The sequence below is a fragment of the Coffea arabica genome, chromosome 9c (assembly GCF_036785885.1).
Source record: "Coffea arabica cultivar ET-39 chromosome 9c, Coffea Arabica ET-39 HiFi, whole genome shotgun sequence".
Classification (NCBI taxonomy): domain Eukaryota; kingdom Viridiplantae; phylum Streptophyta; class Magnoliopsida; order Gentianales; family Rubiaceae; genus Coffea; species Coffea arabica.
In genome coordinates this window covers 39,963,192-39,987,558 of record NC_092326.1, presented here as the reverse complement: position 1 = coordinate 39,987,558, position 24,367 = coordinate 39,963,192, and the positions used below count along the sequence as shown (strand labels likewise).

Genomic DNA, 24,367 nt, shown 5'->3' with positions numbered 1-24,367 from the left:
GAGCCGCAACGCGAGCCAACGAGTTTAATGTTTTTGAGATCGAGTTCGAGCTCGAGATCGACTTAATTAGCTCGAGCTCGAGTCGAACTTGTATTCGAGTCGCTCGCGAACGGTTCGATTCTCGAAACACCCCTAAGTAATACTACTCGCTCGGGCTCGAACTCGAGCGTCTTTTCTGAAAATCAAGTCGAGCTAGAGTGTGATGATACTCGGGCTAAACTCGAATCGATTATATTTCCCTTGCATAATTACATTTGAATTCTTTTCCCATGCAACTTTAATTGTCCAAAACACTATTAGTATACTATTTGAAACCTCTTTACCCTATTCCTTATTGGGCACCTATTAAACAAACTTAACACGATATTAGTACCAATAATTACACATTTACACGGGCAGAATTAATACTGGCGTCGCCATAAATACTAATTAAAGTACATTCAACTATTACTAATAATAACAAAAAAAAAACTAGTACTAATAATACAACTTTACTAGTGTGAATACCCGTGCTACGCATGGTGCTGACATTATTGAAAAAATGAAAATAAAATGGTGAATTAAAAAAGGTTAAAAAATTGTACCAACACAATTAAAATATAATATCTGTCTAACAATAGTTTGAAATATGATAGAATGTGTATATTATTCAAAAATTACCTTTTTTCGGAAGATAGATCTTGAAAAAAAATAGAAATTTATATTAGAAAATGAATGATATATGAATAAAAATGAATGTAATTAAATATTGTTAAAATAAAATATTTACAAATATTATGCATTTGATTTGATAATCTTGTATGAAGGTGCGAACACTCTTCACACCAATCAACTTTTAGTACGAAAACCAAAATTGGTGATTTAATTAATTCTGTTAAATTTTGTGAAATGAGTACTACAAATGAAAATGCACGATCTTTGCATGAATTGATTCGTTGGTTGAACAACTTATCACCATTGTCCTGAGAATTAAGTACGTGCGAAATTCAAAATTAGTGTATTTTTTTACATAGTTTATAAATAGCATTATAAAAAATAAACATATATCAAGAAATTCTACTTTTCTTTGTAATTCTCTGAAATAAGAAGCATTACAATCAAATATGAATCGTGCATGTCTGTCCTGTTGATTAAGATGCATGTTACCATTGGAATCTTTGATTTATATGTTAACATTGTACCTATTTGACAAATAAAATGTTATATACAATACAAAAAAATTTGTTGAAATTAAAGGTACATGAAATTAATTACCTAACAACAGTGTGGACCACGTCATTACAATGCATACACGCTGTTTTTGAAAAATGACCTTCACATAGTTATCCACAATTTTTGTATAGCTCATAGAACATGTTTTCTATGTTAATGCTCTGAATGTAAGTAAGTAATCGAAAATATTTAACCTAGTAAGAACGAAAGAAAGTATATGTTATGATTATAAATTTAAAAAATTTGTGCAGTAATTAAATTAAATAGAGTAAGTTTACCCTACGCATGATTGTATATTTGGATATTCATATTCTCTTTGAATTTGCTATTAACAATACTTGTGATGTTGTAAAATTGCTTGACTTCAATCACGTAACTAACTTTCGAGCACATGTATCATTTTCAAACCTACAATTTTTTGAAATACACGTTGATAAGAGTATGAAACAATATTAAAAGTTTGATGTAGTGCTACTGATGGAACTCACCAACTGCGCAGGTATCGAGCAAAATCTAAATTGTAATTGATATACAATTTACTAGTTCCAATTGTACAAAGTGATGATCCTGCATAGTATGGTTATATTTGTTAAAAAACTATTCAAATTATATAGAGTATAAGTAAAAGCATTTGATTTACCTCTGAAATTTCGTACGCAAATACCATATGTTAGTAAAATATTATTTTTTTGTGACAGACTGATGTTATAGGATTTGTAGTATATTCAATAACTTGATACTCAAATCATCGATGAGGCAAAGTTTGTCTCAATAAACTTTACAGTGTTCTAACTCCTTGCAAAAAAAAAAAAAAAGAGCACCAAATAGTCCTAATTGGCATCGTAAGTTACGGAAACGTGTCAGTGGCATCTACGCCTAATTTTTTTTGGGTCAAAATTTAGTCCTAATTGGTTCTATTGTTTCTTGATCATGTTGTATGCTTGCGAATTAAAATTGTATTAAAATAGCATGTGAATGAACATTTGTCTTTAATGAAGGAGTAAAAAGAATTTAAAGTATAAGTAATAAACTATAAACGGTTTATGAAATAGATTATGGGAAAGTTTTAAATTTTAAATTTGACTGGTGATAAGGTTGGTTATAACCCACTACTTTTTATGTATTAAAATAAATACAAAAATCTATAACCCACTACCTGTTACGTTCTTGAGATTTTTTTAGGGTTAAATATAGTAAATCCCTTAACTTTACTTTTAACTGCACTTTACTCCCTCAACTTTATATTTAACTGCACATTTGTGATTTTTTTGAATCGTGATTGTAATTTACAAAACTCATTTGTAGGGGTGATTATAAGGTTAGTGTGGTGACAAATATTTCTTATTTATAAAAATGTAATATTGTATTAAAATAGCATACGAATGAGCATTTGTCTTTAATTAAGGAGTAAAAAGGATTTAAAATATAAATAACAAACTGTAAACAATTTATGAAGTAGATAGTGGGAATATTTTAAATTTTAAATTTGATTGGTGATAGGGTTAGTTATAGGGAAAATGACCTGTTTCATCTCTCACATTTCGAAAAAATATTTTTTTTGTCCCTTACTTTTAAAATGAAGCAAATTCATCCATAACATTTAAAAATTAAAGTTATTACATCTCTGAACCTAATTTTCAATCTGAATCAAATTATCCAATAACCCAGTAATAAAATTTCAAAAATAGAATTGATAGATCATTCGGTCAATTTCATCATATTCACATGACATTTATTAAACCAAAAAAATAAAAATTATAACATAAAAGGCCATTCTTTGTCTTGGAATAGTAGAATTTTTTTTTTGATAAATTTTTTCATGCACCGTTAGTATATCCGCTTGCGAATTTAGATGTGTATTATAAATATAAAATTTGGTGTTTAAATGTAAATTAAAATGATATGACGGTACATAAAACCGTCAGTGTATACAATGATAATGTAGAAAAGATTAATTTTTTTTTATGTTATAATTTTTTATTTTTTATTTTTAGGTGCATTAAATTTCACATGAATACCAAGTTGAGTTAACCAAATAATCTATCAATTACACCCCCAAAATTTGTAATCAGGTTGATTGGTGGTTGATTCAGATTGAAATTTGGGTTTAAGGATGTAATAATTTCAGTTTTTAAATGTCAATGACGATATTGCTTCATTTTTAAAAGTGAGGGACGAAAAGAATACCCTTATATAATACATATAGATATAGATTGGATATTTAATCTGCTTTAAAATAGTACTCCACTAGTTTATTAATTATTAGTAGTAGTATCATATATATAATCTAGGGTTCTTCCGTCCCGTCGGATTCCATTATTATTTCTCCCCAATTCCACCAGCCACCCAAAAACGCACCCTTTTCTCTCACACGCCAAAAGCCAAAGGCTCAGGCAAATTTCCGCCAATCAATCATGACGGGGAAAGCCAAGCCAAAGAAGCACACGGCCAAGGAAATAGCGGCGAAGATCGATGCAGCAACCACCAACAGGGGCGGAGGGAAGGCTGGTCAGGCCGACAGGTCCGGCGTGGAAAAGGGCGGGCACGCCAAGCTCGAATGCCCTCACTGTAAGACCACAGCTCCCGATCTCAAGTCTATGCAGATTCACCACGATGCCCGGCATCCCAAGATCCCTTTTGATGAATCTAAGCTCAATAATCTTCACGCTAGCAATTCTGGTGCTGGTGCTGCTGCTGCTGAGCCTAACAAGCCTAAACCCGGCGTCCGCGGCAGCTTCAAGAAGTGAACTTTGATCGCATCATCAGCAGCAGCAGCAGCTTGATCATCGAGGAGTCTGGTTATGGCGGTAGTAATACTACTACTACTGGCAGTAGTTATGTTTGTGATGACATCAATATGAATAATGATTTTAGTGTTATGATGATGATGTTTTTCCAATCAGTTGTTGTTTTTAATGGTGTTTCTTGTTGGTGTAGCGTTGTTGTTATGATGATGATGATGATGGATATCAATGGTAATCAATATGTGCCATGTAATTATTGACGATTATTTTACTGCTTCCTCTATTGTGTGTTTGCTGACTTGCTTGGTCTTAATTTAGTTTTGCCCCATTATGTTATATAAGGACATTGATTTTGTCCAAATTCATCATTCAGAATTGTGTCTTAGTGTGGTGTCGTACAAGTCTAAGGATCATAATTTTGGGCAAAGTGTCAACATTGTTGTGTTCTAGGTTAAAGTCAAAGTCTTAATGTGGAAGGTTTCTACTTTCAAGTAGTGTGTTGATGAATTTGGGTGGTTGTGAAGCTTTCTCCATTTTTCTGTCTTTGAATAAGTTGTGTTGCCAGGGATGCTAGTATCCCAAGTAATACTGATGTAATTGGCCACTGTTAGTTCTGTGATTGTGTTCTTTGGGAATGGGCAGAGGAGGAGGAGGGGCCTTGTCAGTCTATGATGGTTATGAACCTAGACTTGGCACATTCTGTCTTAGTTTTTAGGTTGTCTGTTAGATGGGATGCATGTGTCAGACTCACGGTTATTTGTGCATCTTGTCATTTTATGCTTTTCTTGCTGTGAGTTGTAGATCCTTGTAAAGCTTTTCATGGTATGTATATGACACGTCAGTATCTAATTTCATAGGTCAATGCTTCTCCATCTATCCTTTCTTGAGATTTCTAATTTGAAGTAGTAATCTGTCTCTGTTGTGATTTCGAGCAACTTTGTTTTTTGGGGGGAGTAGTTGAGTTCCTCATTCCGATAAAATTGTAGTTTCTGCCGATGAAAATTTGTTGATACTGTTGGTTTTTACTTGGATCTCATACGAAGACATGTCAAAAATTTTTTGCATGCAGAATAATGATATCTTGTTCATACTGTGTGTGGTCCATGAGTCACAAACTGGACCAAATATGTGTAGCGATTGGTTGGATTGCTTGTGTTTACTTTGTCAACTAATAGTAGCTGAATGCTATGGATGAAGTTATGCCTTCACATGCTCGTTATGCCTTCACATGCTCGTCTTATGTAACTAGCTTGGTTGGTGTTTTTTACATGCCTTCCGAGCATTGCCCTGTACATGTGGTTCACTACCTGTTTTCCTTTTGCCTTCCTCTCATATTTCTGAAATAATCAGTCAAGGTTGCTGAATCGCAGCACAGCTTTTGTATTTTTTTAACTTATTTGCTTTTGTGTCCAACTAATCTTAGTTTATACCTTTGTTTTGGTATTGTTTATAGATGATTCTTAAATCCTTGGGCCCTTTATTCACAATTCATTGCTTGATAAATTAGTAGGTACTGTGGCTGGATTGTTTGTTTCCCGTTTGTGGATATTGAAAACCATCATAGATTTCTAGATTATTCAATCCAACTCTGCTACCCCTTTTTATTTTTTGCAATGTCAAATCTCTGTTGTACTGGTAGTTAATTGTTTATGCCACGAAATATTTTAACTCCACAATTTTTTGTTCTCTGAGTGTGATGGGAAGTAGTGATTACTAGGAAGTCTTAATTTGACATACATGTCAATGGAAAGCGCATGTGGTAGTCGGGGTATCTCGTTTATTTTTTGTCTGTTGTGATGATTATACACTAATTGGCATTAGTACGACTGGACGGGCAACTGAACTTCTTGTCAGTTTGTTAGAACATTTGCTTAATCAGGTTCAGCTAACACTTTGATTGTATTCTCCATTGCTTTCTCTTCGGGGTGCTGCATGGATTGGGCTATTTATTTGGAAAGCTTTATGACAGTTCTTATTGTTTGTGTCCTCAGCCATCTTGTTGCATCTCTTCTTTCTGGAGTTGAGCATTATTTACTTGGCCATGCTATATTTCCCAGTTTTGCTTGATTAGTGCTACAAGGTTCCGTAATGGTACAGACAAATATGATAATGGGCAGCAGTGGAAACCGGTTATAGAGTTATGCGCCTTCTTTATAGTGCACATCCTGAAGGCCATATCTATCTTGATGAATGAATGATACAAGCGAAAGTGCGTGTAATACTGTATGCTTCCACAACATGTGAAATATTAAAAATCGAATTTGAATTTGAAATCCAAATTTTGCATAGTGCATCTAACCGTGAAAGTGTATATACTGTTAGTGTGTATAAGATGTACTTTAATAAAAATTTGTAATGTGTTTTCGTTGAGAGAAGATGAGAAAGAAAGATATAAGCGAAAATGTGTACTGGAGGAACGAAAAGGGTATCAAATCACCAAATCAGTTATACATTAAAATTTTTTTAATTTATAAATTGTCTGACAATATGTGAATTGGTACATCAAACAGTGGAATTACGAAGTTTGTATTCGAGGAAGGACTTGGATTGGTTCCATTCAATTGAGAGTGCCAGAAAGCAAATTTCTCCCGAAAAGCAATGAGACCTGTAGTGCTATTCGTGCTTGGGGCTGTGAAAAGCCCAAGCTTAGCCTATATTATACGTGTTTCAGTTTACTCAGGTCAAGAGTACCCATCTTTGCTTCACAAACGTCAGATTCAGCGGGGAAGTCTGTTCACAAACTTTAGACTTTAATTCTTTTTTTTTTTTTATAAAAAAAAAGAGGCAGTTAAATGAAATTTGACTGAATATTAATTAATGGTAGCATAGAGGTTGAAACTTGTATAAACGTATATTAAACATTTTCTATTTCTTTAAAGTAAATACTAGCAAATAGAGAGATGGGACATCTAACATAGATAAATATAGGTCCTGGCATTGTGTATTTTTCGGGCTAATCTAAGAATGAACCAATCTCAGCAGCCCCTAATGTTTAGGTCCCGACTCAGATAAACTAGGCCGTGGACAGAAATATATATATATATATATATATATATTTTTACCTGTAACGATAGACCCTATATTTATTTTATTTTATATTATAGGGAAGAGGGATTTGAAGAGATCCAGAGAAAAATTGGGGGAACTAAATCACTTACCGGCCCAAACGAGTGCGCGACGCAGTCGCCTGGTAGCCACTTGAAATAGCCTGCCACATTTAATGGCAAATGGTAGGACGCAGGGTTTGAACCCTGACCTCCCACCCCCACCAAGCCCGTAGACAGAAATATGAGATTACTTCTTTGCTTTTTTCCCCTAGAGTCTATCACTAATTATTTAGGCGTTAAATATTTTTAGATTTTAAGCCCATTTGTGGCCTGAAACTTAAAAAAGAATTGCGTGAGCAAAAACAAGAATAAAAGCCCCCTAACAGGTGATACACTGCAGAAGCAGTATATTAGGGTTCTTATTACTTGCAAAACCTAAGAGAACCAATTCCTGCAGCCCTCCGTGTACTCGAAAACAAAAGCAGTTTCCCCTTTTCTTACCCCAAAGAGAGAGAGAAAAAAAAAAAAAAAAAAAAAAGAGAGAGAGAGAGAACAAAAGCAGAGCACATCATAGAGTGCTTTTGCGCCATATAATCATCCAATACCAAAGGGTGAGTAAATTTATCAAGAAATACTTCTCCGTCTCCATTATTGTAAATTATGAACCGTACAATCCTTACAAAAAATCATATAATTCTTAAAAGAAGAAGGCATATATACTAACATAATCTAGTCTGCTTACTCGTAAAAAAACTACTGCTACTACTACGTAGATGAAATCAAAAGAGACAAGACTCGTTAATCTCTTAAGACCCCTTCGCGTTCCCTCGTGCATGCATGGATGCATTCGTATTCTTGCACTGCGGTGGTGGGATTTGGGTGTAGTTCTGCAAACCCCAGACATCATCTTGCCAAACAATCTCTTCTCCATCTCCATAGTTGAGAATATGGTGGTGGATTTCGTCCAACTTCTTGCTGTTCTGGTATTGCCAGTTCTGCAACTCCACCTCATTGCGCACCCACTTTGTCCAACTTTTCATACCCCAAAATATTTCTTGTCTGTTCTTCTCAAACTCGATGTCTTCGGGTGCCCATTCCCTTGAACCATTCTTCTTCGCTGCTGTTATCTCTTCTGATTTAGACCCCATTAATGCTGTTTTGGCTGTTGTATTTTGCCCTTCTTTTTCTATGGCTGACATTATTGTTTTCTCTCCAACTCTTTAGTATGGAGGCCAGGATGTGTATGCGTTATTGTGTTATTGTGTGTGTGTGTGTGTGTATATATATATATATATATGTATGTATATTTGCTAAGCGAATTTCAAGTCGGCATCGTTCCCGAATCCGATATGTACAAGGAAAACTTTTTTCCCGAGAAATTAGAAAACAAGGAAACTAACAAATAAAAAAAAGAGCTGCCTATTTTGCAAGTTTGCGATTAACTACTAATGTGTCAGGACTAGTAAGGAATTTCATAAGTCGAAACCAAATTTATTACAAGTACAAGTGGTAATTTTTGGATTCCGATTTTCTCACTGTTTGATGTCTTTTCAAAAAACTATTTTAAACTTTTGAGAATTGGCACTTTGAATTTGAGGATGTAGTGCTAGAATATGGTTTATTTTTAGGGTAAAATATAGTAAATCCTTCCTTTGATTTATCAAAAGGACACGACCCCCTTATTGTTCAAAAACACCTAAATAATTCCATTGTATTCTCAGTTTAACTTCTACTTCCAAAAAAAAAAAAAAAAAAAAAAATAGAACTAACACTTGTTGCTTCTTAGCAAATGCCTAACTAGACAACCTTTTGCGTGTCAAAATTATCGCAAATAAATTGAAACCCAAATCATTAAATTGCCCTAGAAAAAAAAATGGAAATATTGATAAGATCATTTTGATTAGGTATTTTGAGGCAATCATTTTTTCAAGTGAAAGCAAATTTGGAGAAGGACAGGTTACACATTCTAGGGTGAGACATGCCGTTTTCAGTGGCTTGCAGTAGTTGACTATGATGACAAAATTCTCACCATCAGAAAATATGCACAAAACAGCCACTAACCAAAAGTATATTAGATTATAACATCTCAAGAAGTCAAAGCACAAAAAATTGAATTTTGGATGATTCAAATAAATCAACCGAAAACCAAAATCTACTAATACTAGACCATAAAACTAACAGCTGAAAACTATCATGGCAGATCTTCTCTATTTTGGATTCATGAGCTCAAAATCACTGAACCCATAATTTTCATCCCTTTGAGAAGCATACATCTGTGTGGGAGCTCTGGATTGTTGCAAGGAATATTGCAGGTAGAGCGGCATCGGCTGCATTTTGGGAACGTAATAGCAAAATTGATTCCCAACAGCATTATTGCCTAAACTTGAAGTAATACGTTCTGCTGTTGCTGCTGCTGTAGGATCCATATTAAACTGAACAAGGCTCCTATGATCACAGTTATCGTAGCTTATCAGAGGAGCATTAATGCTGCTGGAGGCGCCATTATTCATCCACATCATCATCTGTGGATTCGCCATTGAGTTATAATTGTATGAATCTTGAAAGGCTGAATCTAAGCTATGCCTATTTTGATCAAAGGAAGACAAGGGCTGTGGCTGAGGGATTTCGAATCGTGTGCTGCTGTCTCTGCTTCTGTACAAGTACTGCAGGTTGCCACTTGTTCCAGCAAAATAAGTTTGAGTGCCCTTCATGAAATCAACTCTAGCCTTCATAATATCAACCTTTTCCTTCAATAGGTCATCAAATTGTCCCAATTCTTCCAAAGATAAAAAGTCATATTTTTCGTCCCAGGTGGGGTGCTTGGTTTCAAGATTCTTTTTTCTCAATCTGGCAAGTTCTTCTTCAGCACTCCTCTTTCTGTTCTGGTAAAAGAAAGAAAAATCAGTGGTTCTGCCCCTGCAATCATCAAGATTTGCTTTCTTAAAGGAGTCAACGAGGCTATCAATCTCCTGAGGATTTTGAGGCCACACTCTTGGTTCAATTGTCTGGTCATCGTCTACGGGGCCAAAAACGATCAAGCAAATCCTAACACCACAGAGAGTTGATAATTCACGAGCTTTCTTCTCCAAACCTTTTCTCCTCTTCTCAAACGCTACTCGACGTGCTTTCTTGTTAGTTATCATCTCCATCCGTGCCTTTGCTCGTCCCATCCCTGGAATCATTCATTAGCAGAAGTTAATCTTTATAGTTTATGCATACTTGAATGTGCCAGAAAAGCACCCAGGCTGGCATTTGTTCCTAATTTGCTCTGGGCTTTCTTTTCTCAGTGAGAATTCTCAAGTTGGAAACTCTTTATTGGTAAGATTCCTGAATTGGGATTTTGGAAGTACTCAGATTGAACATTTAAAAGAAGACGATATATAGGCTCCACAGTAGAACGAAGATAGAGAAATCTGCAGAGATTATAATTGATAGAGCCTGTGTAAAGCAAGGCATCAAAATTCAAGAGTCACTAGTTATATTTAAGGATTTACAATTTTTTCAGCCTCCAGAAACTGGGAAAGGGAATATGGCGTCTAGGCAAGGCAGAAAGGAAGAGGAGGAGGATCATGATATTAGGAAAGTGTAGAGACTATAACGATTTAAGAACCTTAGAAAACATTAACACCCTTCCTCCTACTATAACATAAGATTAAGAGAAGAAGACATCAGTGCAAGATTGATGAATAACAACTGCTACAAATTATTGGAAACTTTAGTTGCTTTTTTTATTGCTTTCCACTCAAGAGAACTAGTCATAGTATAAATACACAATTAAACAGGCACAAAGACAATAAGAAAGAAGTTTTTTAGTCTAGAAACAAAAATTAATCTTGAGAAACAAAATCCCACTTGCATAATTAGTACAGGATGCATTAACAGAAGACAGCAGTTGACTGGCCATATTAACCTGCAGAAACTTTTCTACACGTTGTTGTGGGCACCAATGTACCAGCGCAACACAGAATCTAAGAATTTGTGGAACTCAGAATCTAAGAACTTATGCAAGAAGAAGAAAACCAGGGCGAATAATGACTAGTTTCTTATGAATAGACAGGAATGTATAAAGGGAGAAGTCTTGATTACCTTAACTCCTTTCTTTCTTTGTTCCTCGTATGGATGTTGGCTTTTGGTTAGTCATGATTGATACTTATATAGGCGTGTGTATTTGTGCGAGAGAGAGAGAGAGAGAGAGATTTTGGTATCTTTCTATGGAACCCAAAATTATGGTAAGAATTTTCATTAATGGGAACAGAATCGAGTCAATTACAAAATTGAAGGAAAATTTCTTTGCTTGCCTATTCAGAAATTGTTTCCATAAAGAGTTACATACCAAAAAGCTAAAAAAGATATTGATTTTTCGGAGGGATGACCCAAATAGGAAATCACAAGCAAACGGCCTTCGTCGGCTAAATTTTTAGAAATGTGACGAAAATTAATTAAGTTCTTAGCATCATACCCAAATTTGGAAACTTGTGGTCATGATTTGGCCCGTCAAGACAAATTGGAAAATGTGTGGTCTAGATTTCTTGATCTGAATCTACGTGGATCCACATGTATGTCGGTTTATTCAAATTGTACACAAATTTGCAAAAAAAAAAAAAAAAAAAAAAAAGGCTTAAAATTTTTATTTGATGATGTACAACTTACTAATATGGTGTAAATCGTCTAGATCAATTGTGCTTGACCATTGTCTCGCCCCGAATCCCTAGTGGCTAGTTTGGGAGTTTTGGAAAGGGGAAAAAAAGAAAGAAAGGAAAGGGTAGAAAAGGGCCAAAAAAAAAAAAAAAAGAACATTTATGTCCATCTTCTTCTCTTTTTGAACCATGCTTAAAGTAGAAAAGTGATATGTTATCTTTGGTTGCAAGTGTGTTTAAGTTTTCCTTCCATTTCATCCCACTTTTGGAGGTAAAGATTGGGAGTGTTTGAAGATGTGGGAGGCCAATTCTGCAACAAGATTAGAAGGCAGAAAATTAGAAACCAAAACTGAAAAGATTGATCTAACTGGTAATTACATAACTGGCAACGACACCTTGATTAGAGCCTACAAGATTAGCATCTATCTTGAACTCCTATCTGCTAGCTACAGAAGCACTTCACTTAAATTGAATTACTGGCATCTGGGGAATGCTGTCCTCATGTGGTACAAAGTTATCATTTAGTGCAATAAACTGAAATCAAATAGGTGATTTCACACTAAATAAGGAGAGCAGATGGCTCACCACCAATGTACATATATCAAGACTCTGGGGAAGTCGATTAAGATGGAAAATTTCCATTGGACCGGCAAAATTCTGTTGAAGATGTCACATTTGAATTATCAGGGGTTGCCAGGCAGGTTTCATACAAGTTATCCTCCTTCTCCTCTTTAGGCCTGAGGAACCTCAAATCACCCTCTGTAATGTGCTGGCATCGGACTGCAGTGGCATTAGGAATTGTCTGGTTATGGTTGAAAGAATGAAAAGCATTATTCAGGGCCATGTTTGGGGATGATCTTGGCACATTGATGGGTATTGACATAGGGAAATCGGGCACAACTGGAGGAAACTTCTGGCATGATACGCGACTATCACTGCCGCTGGAGTTCATCAGAAATGTACTATATGATAAAGGATTCTGCAGGGGAGTAGGAGGGAACTTCATTTGGTAGATGGACGAAGCTCCAATCTGCATATGATCAGTCACAAAATCACCTAGCAAGTTAGACCTCAGAAAGTCATGATTTCCTAGTGCTGGTTTCATTTCATAATGAAGAGGAAGATCCTGAACTTGCAATTCCCTGTTGGAGATGCTAGGATTTCTGGGCACTATCAGGGAAGAGTTAGGATCAGAGACATCAGGGGGCGAATTAGAAGCACTTGGGAGTCCGCTAGTTTTGTTTGTGGGGACTTCATGGTTGTGTTTCCCCTCATATGTTGTTAGTACTGATTTTATATCGTCAGAGGCCCTTTCAACATGCTTCCTTACAGGGCATCCTGCACTCGTGCATTTATAGTAGCTCCTGTTTGCAGCAATGCAATTCGTGTTACATGTAAATACCGAGTTAAAAAGCAACAATACCACTTGTATTATCAGTCTGAAATGGAAACAAGAACTTCAAATTTTCCAGTAAACTGGCAAAAAAAAAAAAAAAGAGAGAAAGAAATGATGTGGACAGAAGTCGGAGAGTTGCACATTCGTTACATTGCAGTAAAATGTTATCAAAAGCTCATTTAAGCGTACGAAAAGAACGAACATGTCCAACAACTGAAATGCCTTCGAGTTCAGTAATTTTCTTTTGCATGTCCCTACGTACTTCTTCTAATGAAACTTCACTTACCTTGGGTTTGGATTTCCTTTTACAACCTTTTGTCCATATTTTCTCCAGCGGTATCCATCATCCAGGACATCAATTTCACTTTCTATCTGGACTATGACTCTGGGTTCACGGGTAGACCTCGATGGCAGATATGCTTCTGTTGAGAAGACTTCTTTCTTCCTGATATAAACAAAAGATTGAACAACAAAATGTGCTTATTTTTGTTGCTTCAATAAATAAATGTCAGTACACTAACATGCGAATTCTGAGTTTCCAACTACTACACGTTAAAGGTTGTAAAACAGGGCTGACATTGGAGAGTACAAAAGTAGAAGATAACTTGCCTCCTTTTAGGCTCAGATTCATCTGCATCAGCTTCATCACCCTGAGATGTGCTCCCTTGGGTTGCCCGATCGTCATCTTCCCCATCTTGGTAAGCAGCAGTTAATGCAATCTCTGGAGTTTCAGTCGATCCAAATGCCTTGGCAGATTTTCCTTGAGTGGTTGCTAAAGGATCCAAAATCTCCGTCAAAACAGAAGTTGAAGATGTTCGTTCCATGCCATTTGGTCTCCAATCTGAAGTAATTCTAAAATCCTTACTCCTGATTAGTTGATTATTGAATCTCCAACCTGTCCTGTTTTCAGCTTTTAGACCAGGTTCACTTCCTTCACTTGTCTCCAACATTTCACTCGATTGAGATGGAGGACCTAGGCTTATGCGAGGGTGAGGTTTCGGATGATTATGAGCACCCTTATAAATGATTTCTGTTATCTCGCCATCGTGGGAACGCTCAACCTTCTTCTTCACGGGGCAATTTGAGTTATTACATTTGTAGTAGCTCCTTGGATATTCACTTCCTTTAACATGTTTCTGCCCATACTTCCTCCAACTGTAGCCATCTTCTGCATTTCTGGACATTTCGGCAGCACCTGGATATGTCCCTTTTTGGTCCTCCCGGTGTAATTCTTGTATTCCCGTTTCTGATTTGATACCTTCCCTGAGATGAGGTAATTGATTATTCACGACGCTTATATTTGGTGTTTGCGAGTTCACATGGTTAGCCTTCTGAGGCATAGTCTTGAAAATGTTTGTTTTAATTGATCTTTCTAAGGCACAGCTCTTTACAGAAGCTTCAATTCTAGACTCTGGTGGAGATTTTGAAGTCATTGGTAGCTGGATACAAGAAATACTTTTTTCGTCAGCTCTAACCATGAATTCAATTTAGTCTATGGAGGAACAGAAAACCTTCCGGAAGTGCATCAAATTGGTGCAGTTTAATAGACATACCTGATTTTCTGAACTCAGGGGACCTGATATAATAGGAGTTGGATCAGCAGGAGGCTTGAAAGGGTTCGAAGTATGAATGGCACTGCCCTTATCCCTATCAGCAGCAGGACTGTCTGAGTTAAGCACAGAGCTGTCATGGTTGGAATGAAGTAATTGAAGGGTTCCAGTAGTGGGAGATGGCTGTTTACATACAAATGAAGAATAAATAAACGCAACGCCAAGCATATATCACAAGCATCCACAACGCACATCCAAATAACAATTCATAAACTGTAATCTGTGATCAACATTGAAGAATGTATTCATTTGTTCCTTTCAGGCCCTGATAAAAGGAAGGGAGGGCTGGAGATATGCACCTGAGAATTGGGGAGCATGACTGGTGAGTCTAGCAATGCTGCAGGGCTGAGCCCAGATGGTATAGTAAGATAGGGTGATCGAACAAGAGGCGAAGATGGAGAAGTGGAAACTTCAAACTTAGCCACATTGATTCTTGAAGCATCAAAACCAAACTTCGCAGCCCTTCTTTCTGCAATACTTCCTCTGAATTCCACCTCTGGTGAAGATGAAGAAGATGATTTCTTGGACTGATCATCCAAATGCACGTCATTATTACCATTTTCATTATTGTTAATATTGATACTACTGTTATCTGAAGCGCCATTTACACCATTAGTGCAAATATCACCAATATTATTCCTTTCTGTCTCACCATAATCCTCTCCGGGCTTGGACTCGAATTCATCGACAACCACCAGAGCTCCCCAGTCATTAAAAGTTTCCCCATTCACTTCCATTTCCAACAGAAAATAATGGCCTATACTTCTACCACATCCCTGTACGCCAGAAGTCTTTCTGCAGGGCAAAACAGAAAGAAAACAAAAACACAGTATCAATCAAGAAACCCCAGCTCGGAGGGTTTCAAAAATCCGATTGATACTGTGTAATGCGATTCCTTGCTAGCTAGCTAGCTAGCTAGCTAGGGGTTTCTATGATTGGCGATGGCAACGTATGGTGTCCCTGTGTGCTGAAAAGGTCGTAACAGGCACACTACTAATCAATCACGAACTGTAAATTAGTTTCCTCAAGTCAAGAAAACAAAATTCTATAACAAATGGTTGGCCTTAAAAAAACTCTTAGCTTAGCCCCATTTTTACGCATTGACAATCATTTTTGTTGTTCTTTTTCTAGAAGCAAAAAAAAAAAAAAAAAGGAAAGAAAGGTGCCTGTTTCTCATGACTTCACATTTATGTGATATTGGCAAGGAATTAGAGAGGTCGTGAGCTGCTTTTTTCCCTGTTGCAGATACATCTGTGCTTCTTTATCATGGATTTAGTTAGGGATGACCGAGTGATATGGAGATTGTATGGCCACCCGGGATACTGATGAGGGGAGGTTTAGATACACAAATGTAGGTTCCGGACTTGTTGGCATCTGTAGAATCCAGCCCACATGTAAAATATTAGCCTCCTAAATTTCGGGTTTTGTTGCACAAATGTAAACCTTGAATTCGAGGATTTTGTTGCACTAATGAAAATCTAAAGACAATAGGCAGGAAGATGCATATATACCCCAAAAAAAAAAAACAGAAAAGGAAAAAGAAGGATGAGCAATACATAATCTACAGAATATATGATTGTCAATAGGATTATAGGGAATCTCTTTTTCTTTTAATAAAATATAAGCCAATATTATTAATAAACTAGTTGAAAATCGTTTAGCATGATTTTTTTAATTAAAAAAAAACTGCACTAATGACAGAAAACACATAATAAGAAATAGCTAATATGGGCCCTCCGGGGCTTGGTCTAGTAGCTAGGGTTGCTGAAGATGGGGCTTAGGTCCCTGGTTCGTTCGAATCTTGCTACGAGCAAGTTGTGGAGGGTAGGAGAATAGTCTATGGGGTCCACTTCCTTTGGACACCCCTATAAAAAAAAAAAAAAAAAAGCTAATATGGAACTCTATGATAAGTTTTGAAATTAAGACTTTTCATTTTAAGAAAACTATAACTTTGATTAGCAATATATTGTAACCTTTCATAGATTAAATAATGGAACTTTATCCTTTTCATTTGGTCATAATCCAAAGTGAATGTGCAATAATGGGACATTAATCTTACGTGGACGTGTTGGAATTGGGATGAGTATTAATTACTTTTTTGTGCATTAGTTTTTGACTTGTGACAGTTCTTCTTGGAGTCACTTTTACTTTTTAGTAGTATTTCTTCAATGCATTAATGTGTTGAAAAATTCTCTAATTACTAACAGCTCATTTAATTACTAACAGCTCCATACATAACACTTTCGCATCAAAATCCATTCAAACGGATCAGGGATGGATACAATTGTACTTTTTACATGATAGAGCGTATATTTATATAATTTCATTGCGCTTCATGTAAATTTTATTTTGTGTACATCATGCAAAAATTATATATTATACTTATAAATTTTATTTGTGTACACCATGCATAAATACAATCGCGTCTATATATAAACGTACACTAAATTGTAATTGAAGCATGATAACCATATACCCAAATGTACCTAGCTTCCCAATCCCTCTTCAAACAATGAAGAAAGCCAGAGATTTCTTTGTTTGGATTGCATTTTTCTGAATTTTTTTATAGAAAAATTACTATAGCGATTTGATATATGTCAGATACAAAAAATGATTAGAAAATATGTACATGAAAAACGTAATAATTTTTCAATGAAAAATGACAATCCAAACACACCCGATCCGACTAACCGATGACTTTCTCTTTCATTACACGTATCAGCTGTTCTCTTGCATGTTGTACAAGTGGTGTCAAGTGTCAACCCGAGGGGGCTAAGTCAGTCTAGTGTTCCTTCTTGCTCAAAAAAGGAAGGGGAAAAAAAAATAAAATAAAATTTCCCTCTGGCGTTCAAACGGAGTAACTGTGGGATCGTCTTGATCACTGAACCTTATATATCAATGTAAGCAATCCCAAACAGCTTGGAATTGGATTGCTATTCTCCAATAATAATGATGGAAGAGGAAGAAGAGGAGGTATTGGTGAAGAATTGTTTCCCCATCCCTAATCCTACGCTGTACTGGTTCACAAAGCTGGTAATCTTGCAGGCAGACGTATTCTACAACTGCTTGGTTGTTCTGTTCTCACCCTTCCTCTTTCTGCTATCCCTAATTTCTGAGACCTCCCAGTCCCACTACCAAGAAAGTAAAGAAAGTAAATTAACAGCAGAATCAGCCGTGCATGCGGCCGCTGGAGTCCCTTCCAAGCTGTTCCGCGGATGCGGTGTCTTGCTGAAGAAGCTGTTTCTTGGCTTTCTTGGTGCAGTTCATGTTTGCAAGATTCTGATGCTTCTATTAGTCGTGGCTGTGATTTTGGGAGTTGGGTTGGTGCGATTTTGGGCGGAAGAGCCTGTTTTTATTGGGGAAAGATTGCATTTCGACTACACCAAAGCCCATCCGGTGGCAGCCTTCTCTTTTCACTGCGATAGCTGGTGTCAAGGATATACGCATCAGATTAACTACAAGAAGAATGTGGGTGTGCCCGTTGGGCATACCTTTTATGTTTCTTTGGTATTCTTGATGCCTGAATCTGATTACAACAGAGAGATTGGGTTGTTCCAGGTGCGTGTACATATATCCACCTCTTTCAAGTTTTCCCGATTAACTCAATATATTTCTTGTGGCTTTCTATTTGTTTTGTCCCAAGGATTAGTACGTATTTGTTCTTTATGCTGCGAAACCCTGCGAGTGTGCATGTGTTGTTGAATTACAATACATAGAAGTTCAGGGTGCATTATCAAGGACATGTATGGGGCATACATTATGCAATTGCTGTCATCTTGAACTAAACATATTTGTTTGTTAGTCACTTCTTAGGTGCATTATCGAATGAAATTTGAAACTAAACATGCAGTGAGTGAATGACTTTCTTAATTCACTCAGGTCACTGCAGAAGTCATATCGAGGAATGGAAACATAATGGCAAGATCAAGCCATCCTTGCATGTTGCGGTTCAGAAGCTGGCCAATCCGGACGATGCAAACATTTCTTATGGGCTTACCCTTATTGTTGGGAATCAGGGCCGAAATTCAAAAAGTAACAGTCCCAATGTTAAAGCACAAGGAAGATTTTCCCAGAACTGAGGCCATAAAAGTAACTTTGATTCCCAGAGCTGGAACTGATTTTCTTCCACAGTTATACGAGGCCGAAATCCTTCTGAAATCTGAGCTTCCCTGGGCTAAAGAGCTGGTTCATAGATGGAAGTGGACATTTTACGTGTGGACTTCCATGCATATATATGTCTTGCTGCTTGCGATTCTCCTCCGTTGCTCTAGACCTCTCATTTTACCGGTGATGAGGAAAACTCCCAGCAGTACTGATATTAAGCAGGAGTCAGAAGTCAAGGCATCTTCGGAACAAACAGAGGAAAAGTCGTCAAGAGATGAAAGGTATGCGTCGGTTACACTTAGAAGATGGCGGGAAAACAGAAGCAAGAGGAAAGCAATGCTTCTCCACCAAGACATGGCGGAAACAGTAGTATCATCTGCTTCAAGCACTAAATTAACCAGAGAGGATACAGGTGCAACATTGGAAGATGATGATGAAGATGATACAGAGGATTCAGAATCAGTGTGGTGTTGGTGATCTATAAGAATAAATACAAGAGGTATAGAATTGAGAGTCTTCGCGCTACTGCAATGTGTAATCCAAATTCTATTCTCCAGGAGATCGTATTAGTCGAACTTGCTATATATCTTGAGGCATCTCTTCAACCAAGAAGCAGCTCTGGGAATCAAAGGTATATTCCTGAAGCATTATGGCGATATGAACTCTTTAAGTCACATGCCTATAGAAAATTTAGAAAAAAAAAAAAATTACTGAAAACACAAGGCAAATCAAAAGAGGAAGACAAATTGAGAAGATTTGTGATGGCTGGTGAGAGTAGTAAAGTTAGTCGTGCATGGATAGAAATAAGATGAAAGTCAAAGAGAAATATGAAAAGATATGGAGTTAGTGGTACGTTGGACTGTGTAGTTTCCTAATTGAAGTTAGACGTACGCCTAAGGATGGGTTTCAGGCTCTGTGTCTTTAGATTTTTCTCGAAGGCAAAAAAGATAGCTAAAAATCCTAAAATATGAAAGAATAAGAAATAGTAAAAGGACAGAAAGGTCAAAACTATGAGAACAAATTTCTTCCAAAAATGTTTGAGTGCTTCATTTTGTAAACTTTTGAAACATATGCATTTGAATATTTTTGTATTTAATTAACCCATTTGCAACTAAAAAAATTAATCTACATGACCTTTTGCTTGAATCTTGAGCTTTTCTAAACTTTTTAAAATCTTAGAACATATTGGGCTAAACATTTTAATAGCATAGCAACATTAAACTTTTACACATCTACAAGAGAGATTGACAAGATAGTGTCTAGATCCTATGTTTTCAGAACCGGACCAGGTATCGACTCGGTCAAACTCAGGGGTCAATGAGTTCAATCGGGTTCGATAGGGGTTGAATCGGATGATGTTATAAATAAAAATTATTCAAAAATTAAAATATTATATGTAAAATACCTAATAACATGTTAATATTAATAAAGGTATATTCATATATATTTGATGTTTTAAATATATTTAACAAGAAAGTATAAAGAAATTAGAACAATCAAGTAACAATTTATATTATTTAATGAGCATTAACAAGTTTAGAATTAAAATTATGGACTTAATTGAAATATAATACCAAAATTTAAGAAAATATTGATAAAGTATGAAATATTTGAGGTATATTAATAATTTTGAACAATCTAGGGGTCAAAACATAATATTGAAAAAGTTTGAATTTTATTTTTTTAAAAAAATTTGTTTGAACCGGAAAATCCGGTTTTTGACCGAATTTTTACTTATCCGGTTTTTAAACATGACTCGGACCGAACACTTGGTCGATTCTCGATTCGACCGGTCAAACCGACCAGTCCGATCCGGTCCGAGTTTTAAAACACAGTGTAGATCTCTTTATTTGTCTTATGTGTTACTAAAATATTTTTGAAAAACCAACAATTTGTTGTTTCCATATTTTAAGAATTTTTGTATGTTAAATAAGTGAAAATCAATCTGCAATCTTAGTACTTTAAAGAGTTTATGAAGTACTTCTCTTCTTTTTTTTTTTTGTTTAATTAGCTGTCTTTTATTCGTAAAACTTAACAAAAATTGGAGTTAGACACTCTACGAAAAAACCCTTTCATTGAACTACTTTTTACATTTTTCTAGAAAGAGTAAATGTAATTTTATTTTTTCATAGCAAATATATACAAGAATAATTTGGTTCTACTTCTGGCAATGACTCATATATAACCTTACAAAGAAATTACCAGCATTTTTTTTTTCCTTTAGCAGCAATTCTAGAAAGAAATACTAAGTAAAACTCAGCACCTGTAATAATCTTTTGCTGCAATAATCTTCCATGGAGAAGAAATATGTGAATAATTGTGCAATGAGGCAAGTAAAATGAAAAGCATATCCATTAGCAAAGAGGAACTGAAATATATATAGATCTTCTCATGTAGGAAAGGAAAAAATAAATAAATAAGGGATTAGGGCTCTTGAATAGGATTATGATTAAGCAAATATTAGCAAGCAATTTTTCTGAGGTAAATATAATATAACATTAAGAAGCCATTTCATTTGACGGCACAAGAACTATTTGGTTACAAAGTATGGATGAATTCAAACTCAAGAAATTTGTCAATTAGATTGCGAAAACAATCCACATAATTAGCTAATCAATTACTATGCTATGGCTTACCATATCAAGAACACTATCCATGGTAGCACATAAAACTCAATGAAATCTTTCTTCTTCTTCTTCTTCTTTTTTTTTTTTTTTTTTTGCTTTATCGATTTAATGTCTCCAATAAATATGTCTTAAGTGCCAATTGATCAAAATTTAATAAAATTTGGTAAATCATAAAATTAAGGATATTGCTGGCAAGCTTTTTAAACTAAGGCATGAACCTATATAATAATACATTTTTCTTCTATTGTTGAAAATATGATTGTAGCTACTTCTAAAAAGTATCAAGTTAAGGTAATGAGCAAGGAAAAAAAAATAACTAAATAACAAAAGTAGAACCTAACACTAGGTTGAAAAATGGAGAAAACTATGGATGAATCAACTATGAGTTCAATGAAACATTGCTTCCATAACAGTAGAAAATTGCTATAAAATAGTTCAACAAACGACAAGATAGATAACAAGAAGAGGAAGAAAATAATGCAATGAATTATTGTCTTTACACAGAATGAATATGTAGAATATTTCTCTTCCTGAATAATATACACTAAAATCTCTAATCTCAATTAATAGTTATTAGATCTTAAGAAAACAAAAAAAAAATTAAAATATGATATTTATGAAAGAGAAATAGTAATATAATAAAAAGTAGGACAGAGAGTGGCACAGGATATGGAACAGAAGATCCATTGCGAACTAAAACACAAGATTTCTTATGTCGACTAAATTAATTACTTACTTCTTACGGTGAATATTTTCTTGCGTATGTCAAAGTGCTGGAAAATATGCAATTGCTTCCATCTACAAATATTCACCGTAGGAAGTATACAACCACCACCACGACAAGAACACACACACACACCTACTACTCGACAACAACGGTCATTATTACAGAAGGACTTCTACATATACACGTAGCTTTTGTTTGACTTCAGTGTATGCTTTTACATCAAACTACTTATTTATTCCTCCCTGAGTCCATGTTTGGTTGGTTTTTTAATTTGAGTAAAAACAAAGCCACCAATGAAACGCATATCTAAATTTTCCGGGACAAATCATGTCATGATGATGCCCTCTTGAGTGCGAAGACGGCGCATTTGGAAAGTCAAAAAAAGTTGATATCACACCAAGAAGATAAGATTTCTAACAGGCCATGTGTACAGAAGATAAGATTTGCTTAGCCAGAAAGCCATGGTAAGTTTTTACAGACCATGATTGCTTTGCTTGCGTCCAAAATCTGTGGAAGTGTGTCGTGTTATCATCGCCGCAGGATGCAAAGCGCTTCTAAGACTCTGAAGTGTTTCCAATTTCCATAGAGCTAAAGAGGATTAATGAATCCTCCAGAGATGAAGAAATCAGAGTTAGTTTTTGTCCCTGCACCAGCAAGAGGTCATATGGTATCCACCATCCAGTTCGCAAAGCTGCTTCTTGAAAGAGATGAAAGAATTTCAATAACCGTTCTGGTCATAAAGCGCCCACATCCTCCGAACCTTGATTCATACATTGAAGAATTCGCAGCCTCCAATTCTAATATTCGATTCGTTCATCTCTGTCACGTCGATCCACCACCTCCAGAGTTGTTGAAGTCAGCTGAGAATTTCCTGTCCATTCACATAGAGAAGCACAAATCCCTCGTCAAAGATGCTATAAGCAACCATGTTGTGTCAGGTCCAAGCACTAAACTTGCCGGGCTAGTCGTTGATTTGTTTTCCACCCCAATGATAGATGTGGCAAATGAGCTTGGCGTTCCTTCCTACGTTTTCTTCCCCTCTAGCGCTGCTTTTCTTGGACTTTTGCTTTATCTCCCAACTCGGCATGCCCAACTTGGGACTGAATTTAGCATTTCCAATCCTGATTCGACTATTCCAGTCTATGCCAACCCGGTACCCTCAAGGGTTTTACCATCTTTTCTGTTTGATAAACAAAATGGTGGTTATTCATCAATGCTACATCATGGCACACGGTTCAAAGAGACGAGGGGTTTCATCATAAACACCTTTGCAGAGTTAGAACCTCATGCGATTGAGTCACTGGAATCCCGCAAGGAATCAGCTGCAATTTACACAGTTGGACCTCTGCTCAACCTTGAGCTTCAAGAGCATTCCCAGTCTGATCAAAAGGTTATGAAATGGCTTGATGACCAGCCCTCTTCAACTGTGGTGTTTCTCTGCTTTGGAAGCCTGGGCGGTTTTGAGCCACCCCAGCTTGCAGAGATGGCAACTGCACTCGAGCGAAGCGGGCATCGATTCTTATGGTCTATCCAGGCACCTCCGCTGAAGGACTTGAGAGTAAAACCGGCTGAGTATACCAATTTTTCGGAGATCCTCCCAGAAGGGTTCCTGGAAAGGACGCAGAACAGAGGATTGGTGTGTGGTTGGGCACCACAAGTGGAGGTGTTAGCCCATGAAGCAGTTGGAGGCTTTGTGTCTCATTGCGGGTGGAATTCCATACTGGAAAGCTTGTGGAATGGTGTACCAATTGCTACATGGCCTATATATGCTGAGCAACAATCTAATGCATTCGAGCTGGTAAAGGAATTGGAATTAGCAGTGGAATTGACACTAGATTACCGAATTACGAGTTCTGATAAGCTTGTAATGGCGGATGCAATTGAGAAGGCAATAAGACTTCTGATGGATTCTGGAAACCCTGTAAGAAACAGAGTCAAGGAGGTTGGGGAGACTGGTAGGAAGGCGTTGAAGGATGGAGGCTCTTCCTTCCTCTCAGCTGGACGCTTTATCGAAGATGTGCTGGTGGTAAAGAAATGATGAAGAATTCACGTATGCTCTGAAGTAGCTCTCGCTTTGAAAGGTATCAAAAGCCCCAATTTGGGTGTTGGCCTTTCCTAGTCTGTAATAGAATAGATGCCAGATTAAGATGCTTTTTCTAAGTGTCAAAACTCAACGAGTAACGAGTGGGAATCTGTTCAAAAGCCCCAATTCGTCCAGTGTTTTCCCCACAAAAGCTTATGCCACACCTCAATTGTTGAAAAA

At 36.4% G+C, this 24,367-nt stretch overlaps 5 protein-coding genes across 5 annotated transcripts; 3 read left to right on the top strand and 2 right to left on the bottom strand.

The window, feature by feature from the left end:
• The first annotated feature begins 3,476 nt into the window (after positions 1–3,476).
• LOC113708761 (protein METHYLENE BLUE SENSITIVITY 1-like) lies at positions 3,477–4,222 on the top strand. Its single transcript, XM_027231357.2, has one exon. The coding sequence runs from the start codon at positions 3,627–3,629 to the stop codon at positions 3,957–3,959; it is 333 nt and encodes a 110-aa protein (XP_027087158.1). The 5' UTR covers positions 3,477–3,626; the 3' UTR covers positions 3,960–4,222.
• A 4,838-nt stretch (positions 4,223–9,060) lies between these two features.
• LOC113708763 (uncharacterized) lies at positions 9,061–11,277 on the bottom strand. The gene is made up of 2 exons (XM_027231358.2): positions 11,090–11,277; positions 9,061–10,175 (listed from the first exon to the last, which is right to left on the bottom strand). Exon 2 carries the CDS (start codon positions 10,171–10,173, stop codon positions 9,211–9,213), a length of 963 nt encoding a protein of 320 aa, XP_027087159.1. The 5' UTR covers positions 10,174–10,175; positions 11,090–11,277; the 3' UTR covers positions 9,061–9,210.
• A 985-nt stretch (positions 11,278–12,262) lies between these two features.
• Positions 12,263–15,723, bottom strand: LOC113709061 (WRKY transcription factor SUSIBA2-like). The gene is made up of 5 exons (XM_027231810.2): positions 14,946–15,723; positions 14,590–14,769; positions 13,614–14,475; positions 13,323–13,455; positions 12,263–13,004 (listed from the first exon to the last, which is right to left on the bottom strand). Exons 1-5 carry the CDS (start codon positions 15,381–15,383, stop codon positions 12,263–12,265), a joined length of 2,355 nt encoding a protein of 784 aa, XP_027087611.1. The 5' UTR covers positions 15,384–15,723.
• A 1,702-nt stretch (positions 15,724–17,425) lies between these two features.
• On the top strand, positions 17,426–19,406 carry LOC113708764 (seipin-1-like). Its single transcript, XM_027231359.2, has 2 exons — positions 17,426–18,204; positions 18,526–19,406. Exons 1-2 carry the CDS (start codon positions 17,596–17,598, stop codon positions 19,225–19,227), a joined length of 1,311 nt encoding a protein of 436 aa, XP_027087160.1. The 5' UTR covers positions 17,426–17,595; the 3' UTR covers positions 19,228–19,406.
• Positions 19,407–19,556: 150 nt separating this feature from the next.
• Positions 19,557–24,321, top strand: LOC113708765 (UDP-glycosyltransferase 71K1-like). Its single transcript, XM_027231360.2, has one exon. The coding sequence runs from the start codon at positions 22,706–22,708 to the stop codon at positions 24,140–24,142; it is 1,437 nt and encodes a 478-aa protein (XP_027087161.1). The 5' UTR covers positions 19,557–22,705; the 3' UTR covers positions 24,143–24,321.
• Positions 24,322–24,367: the final 46 nt, after the last annotated feature.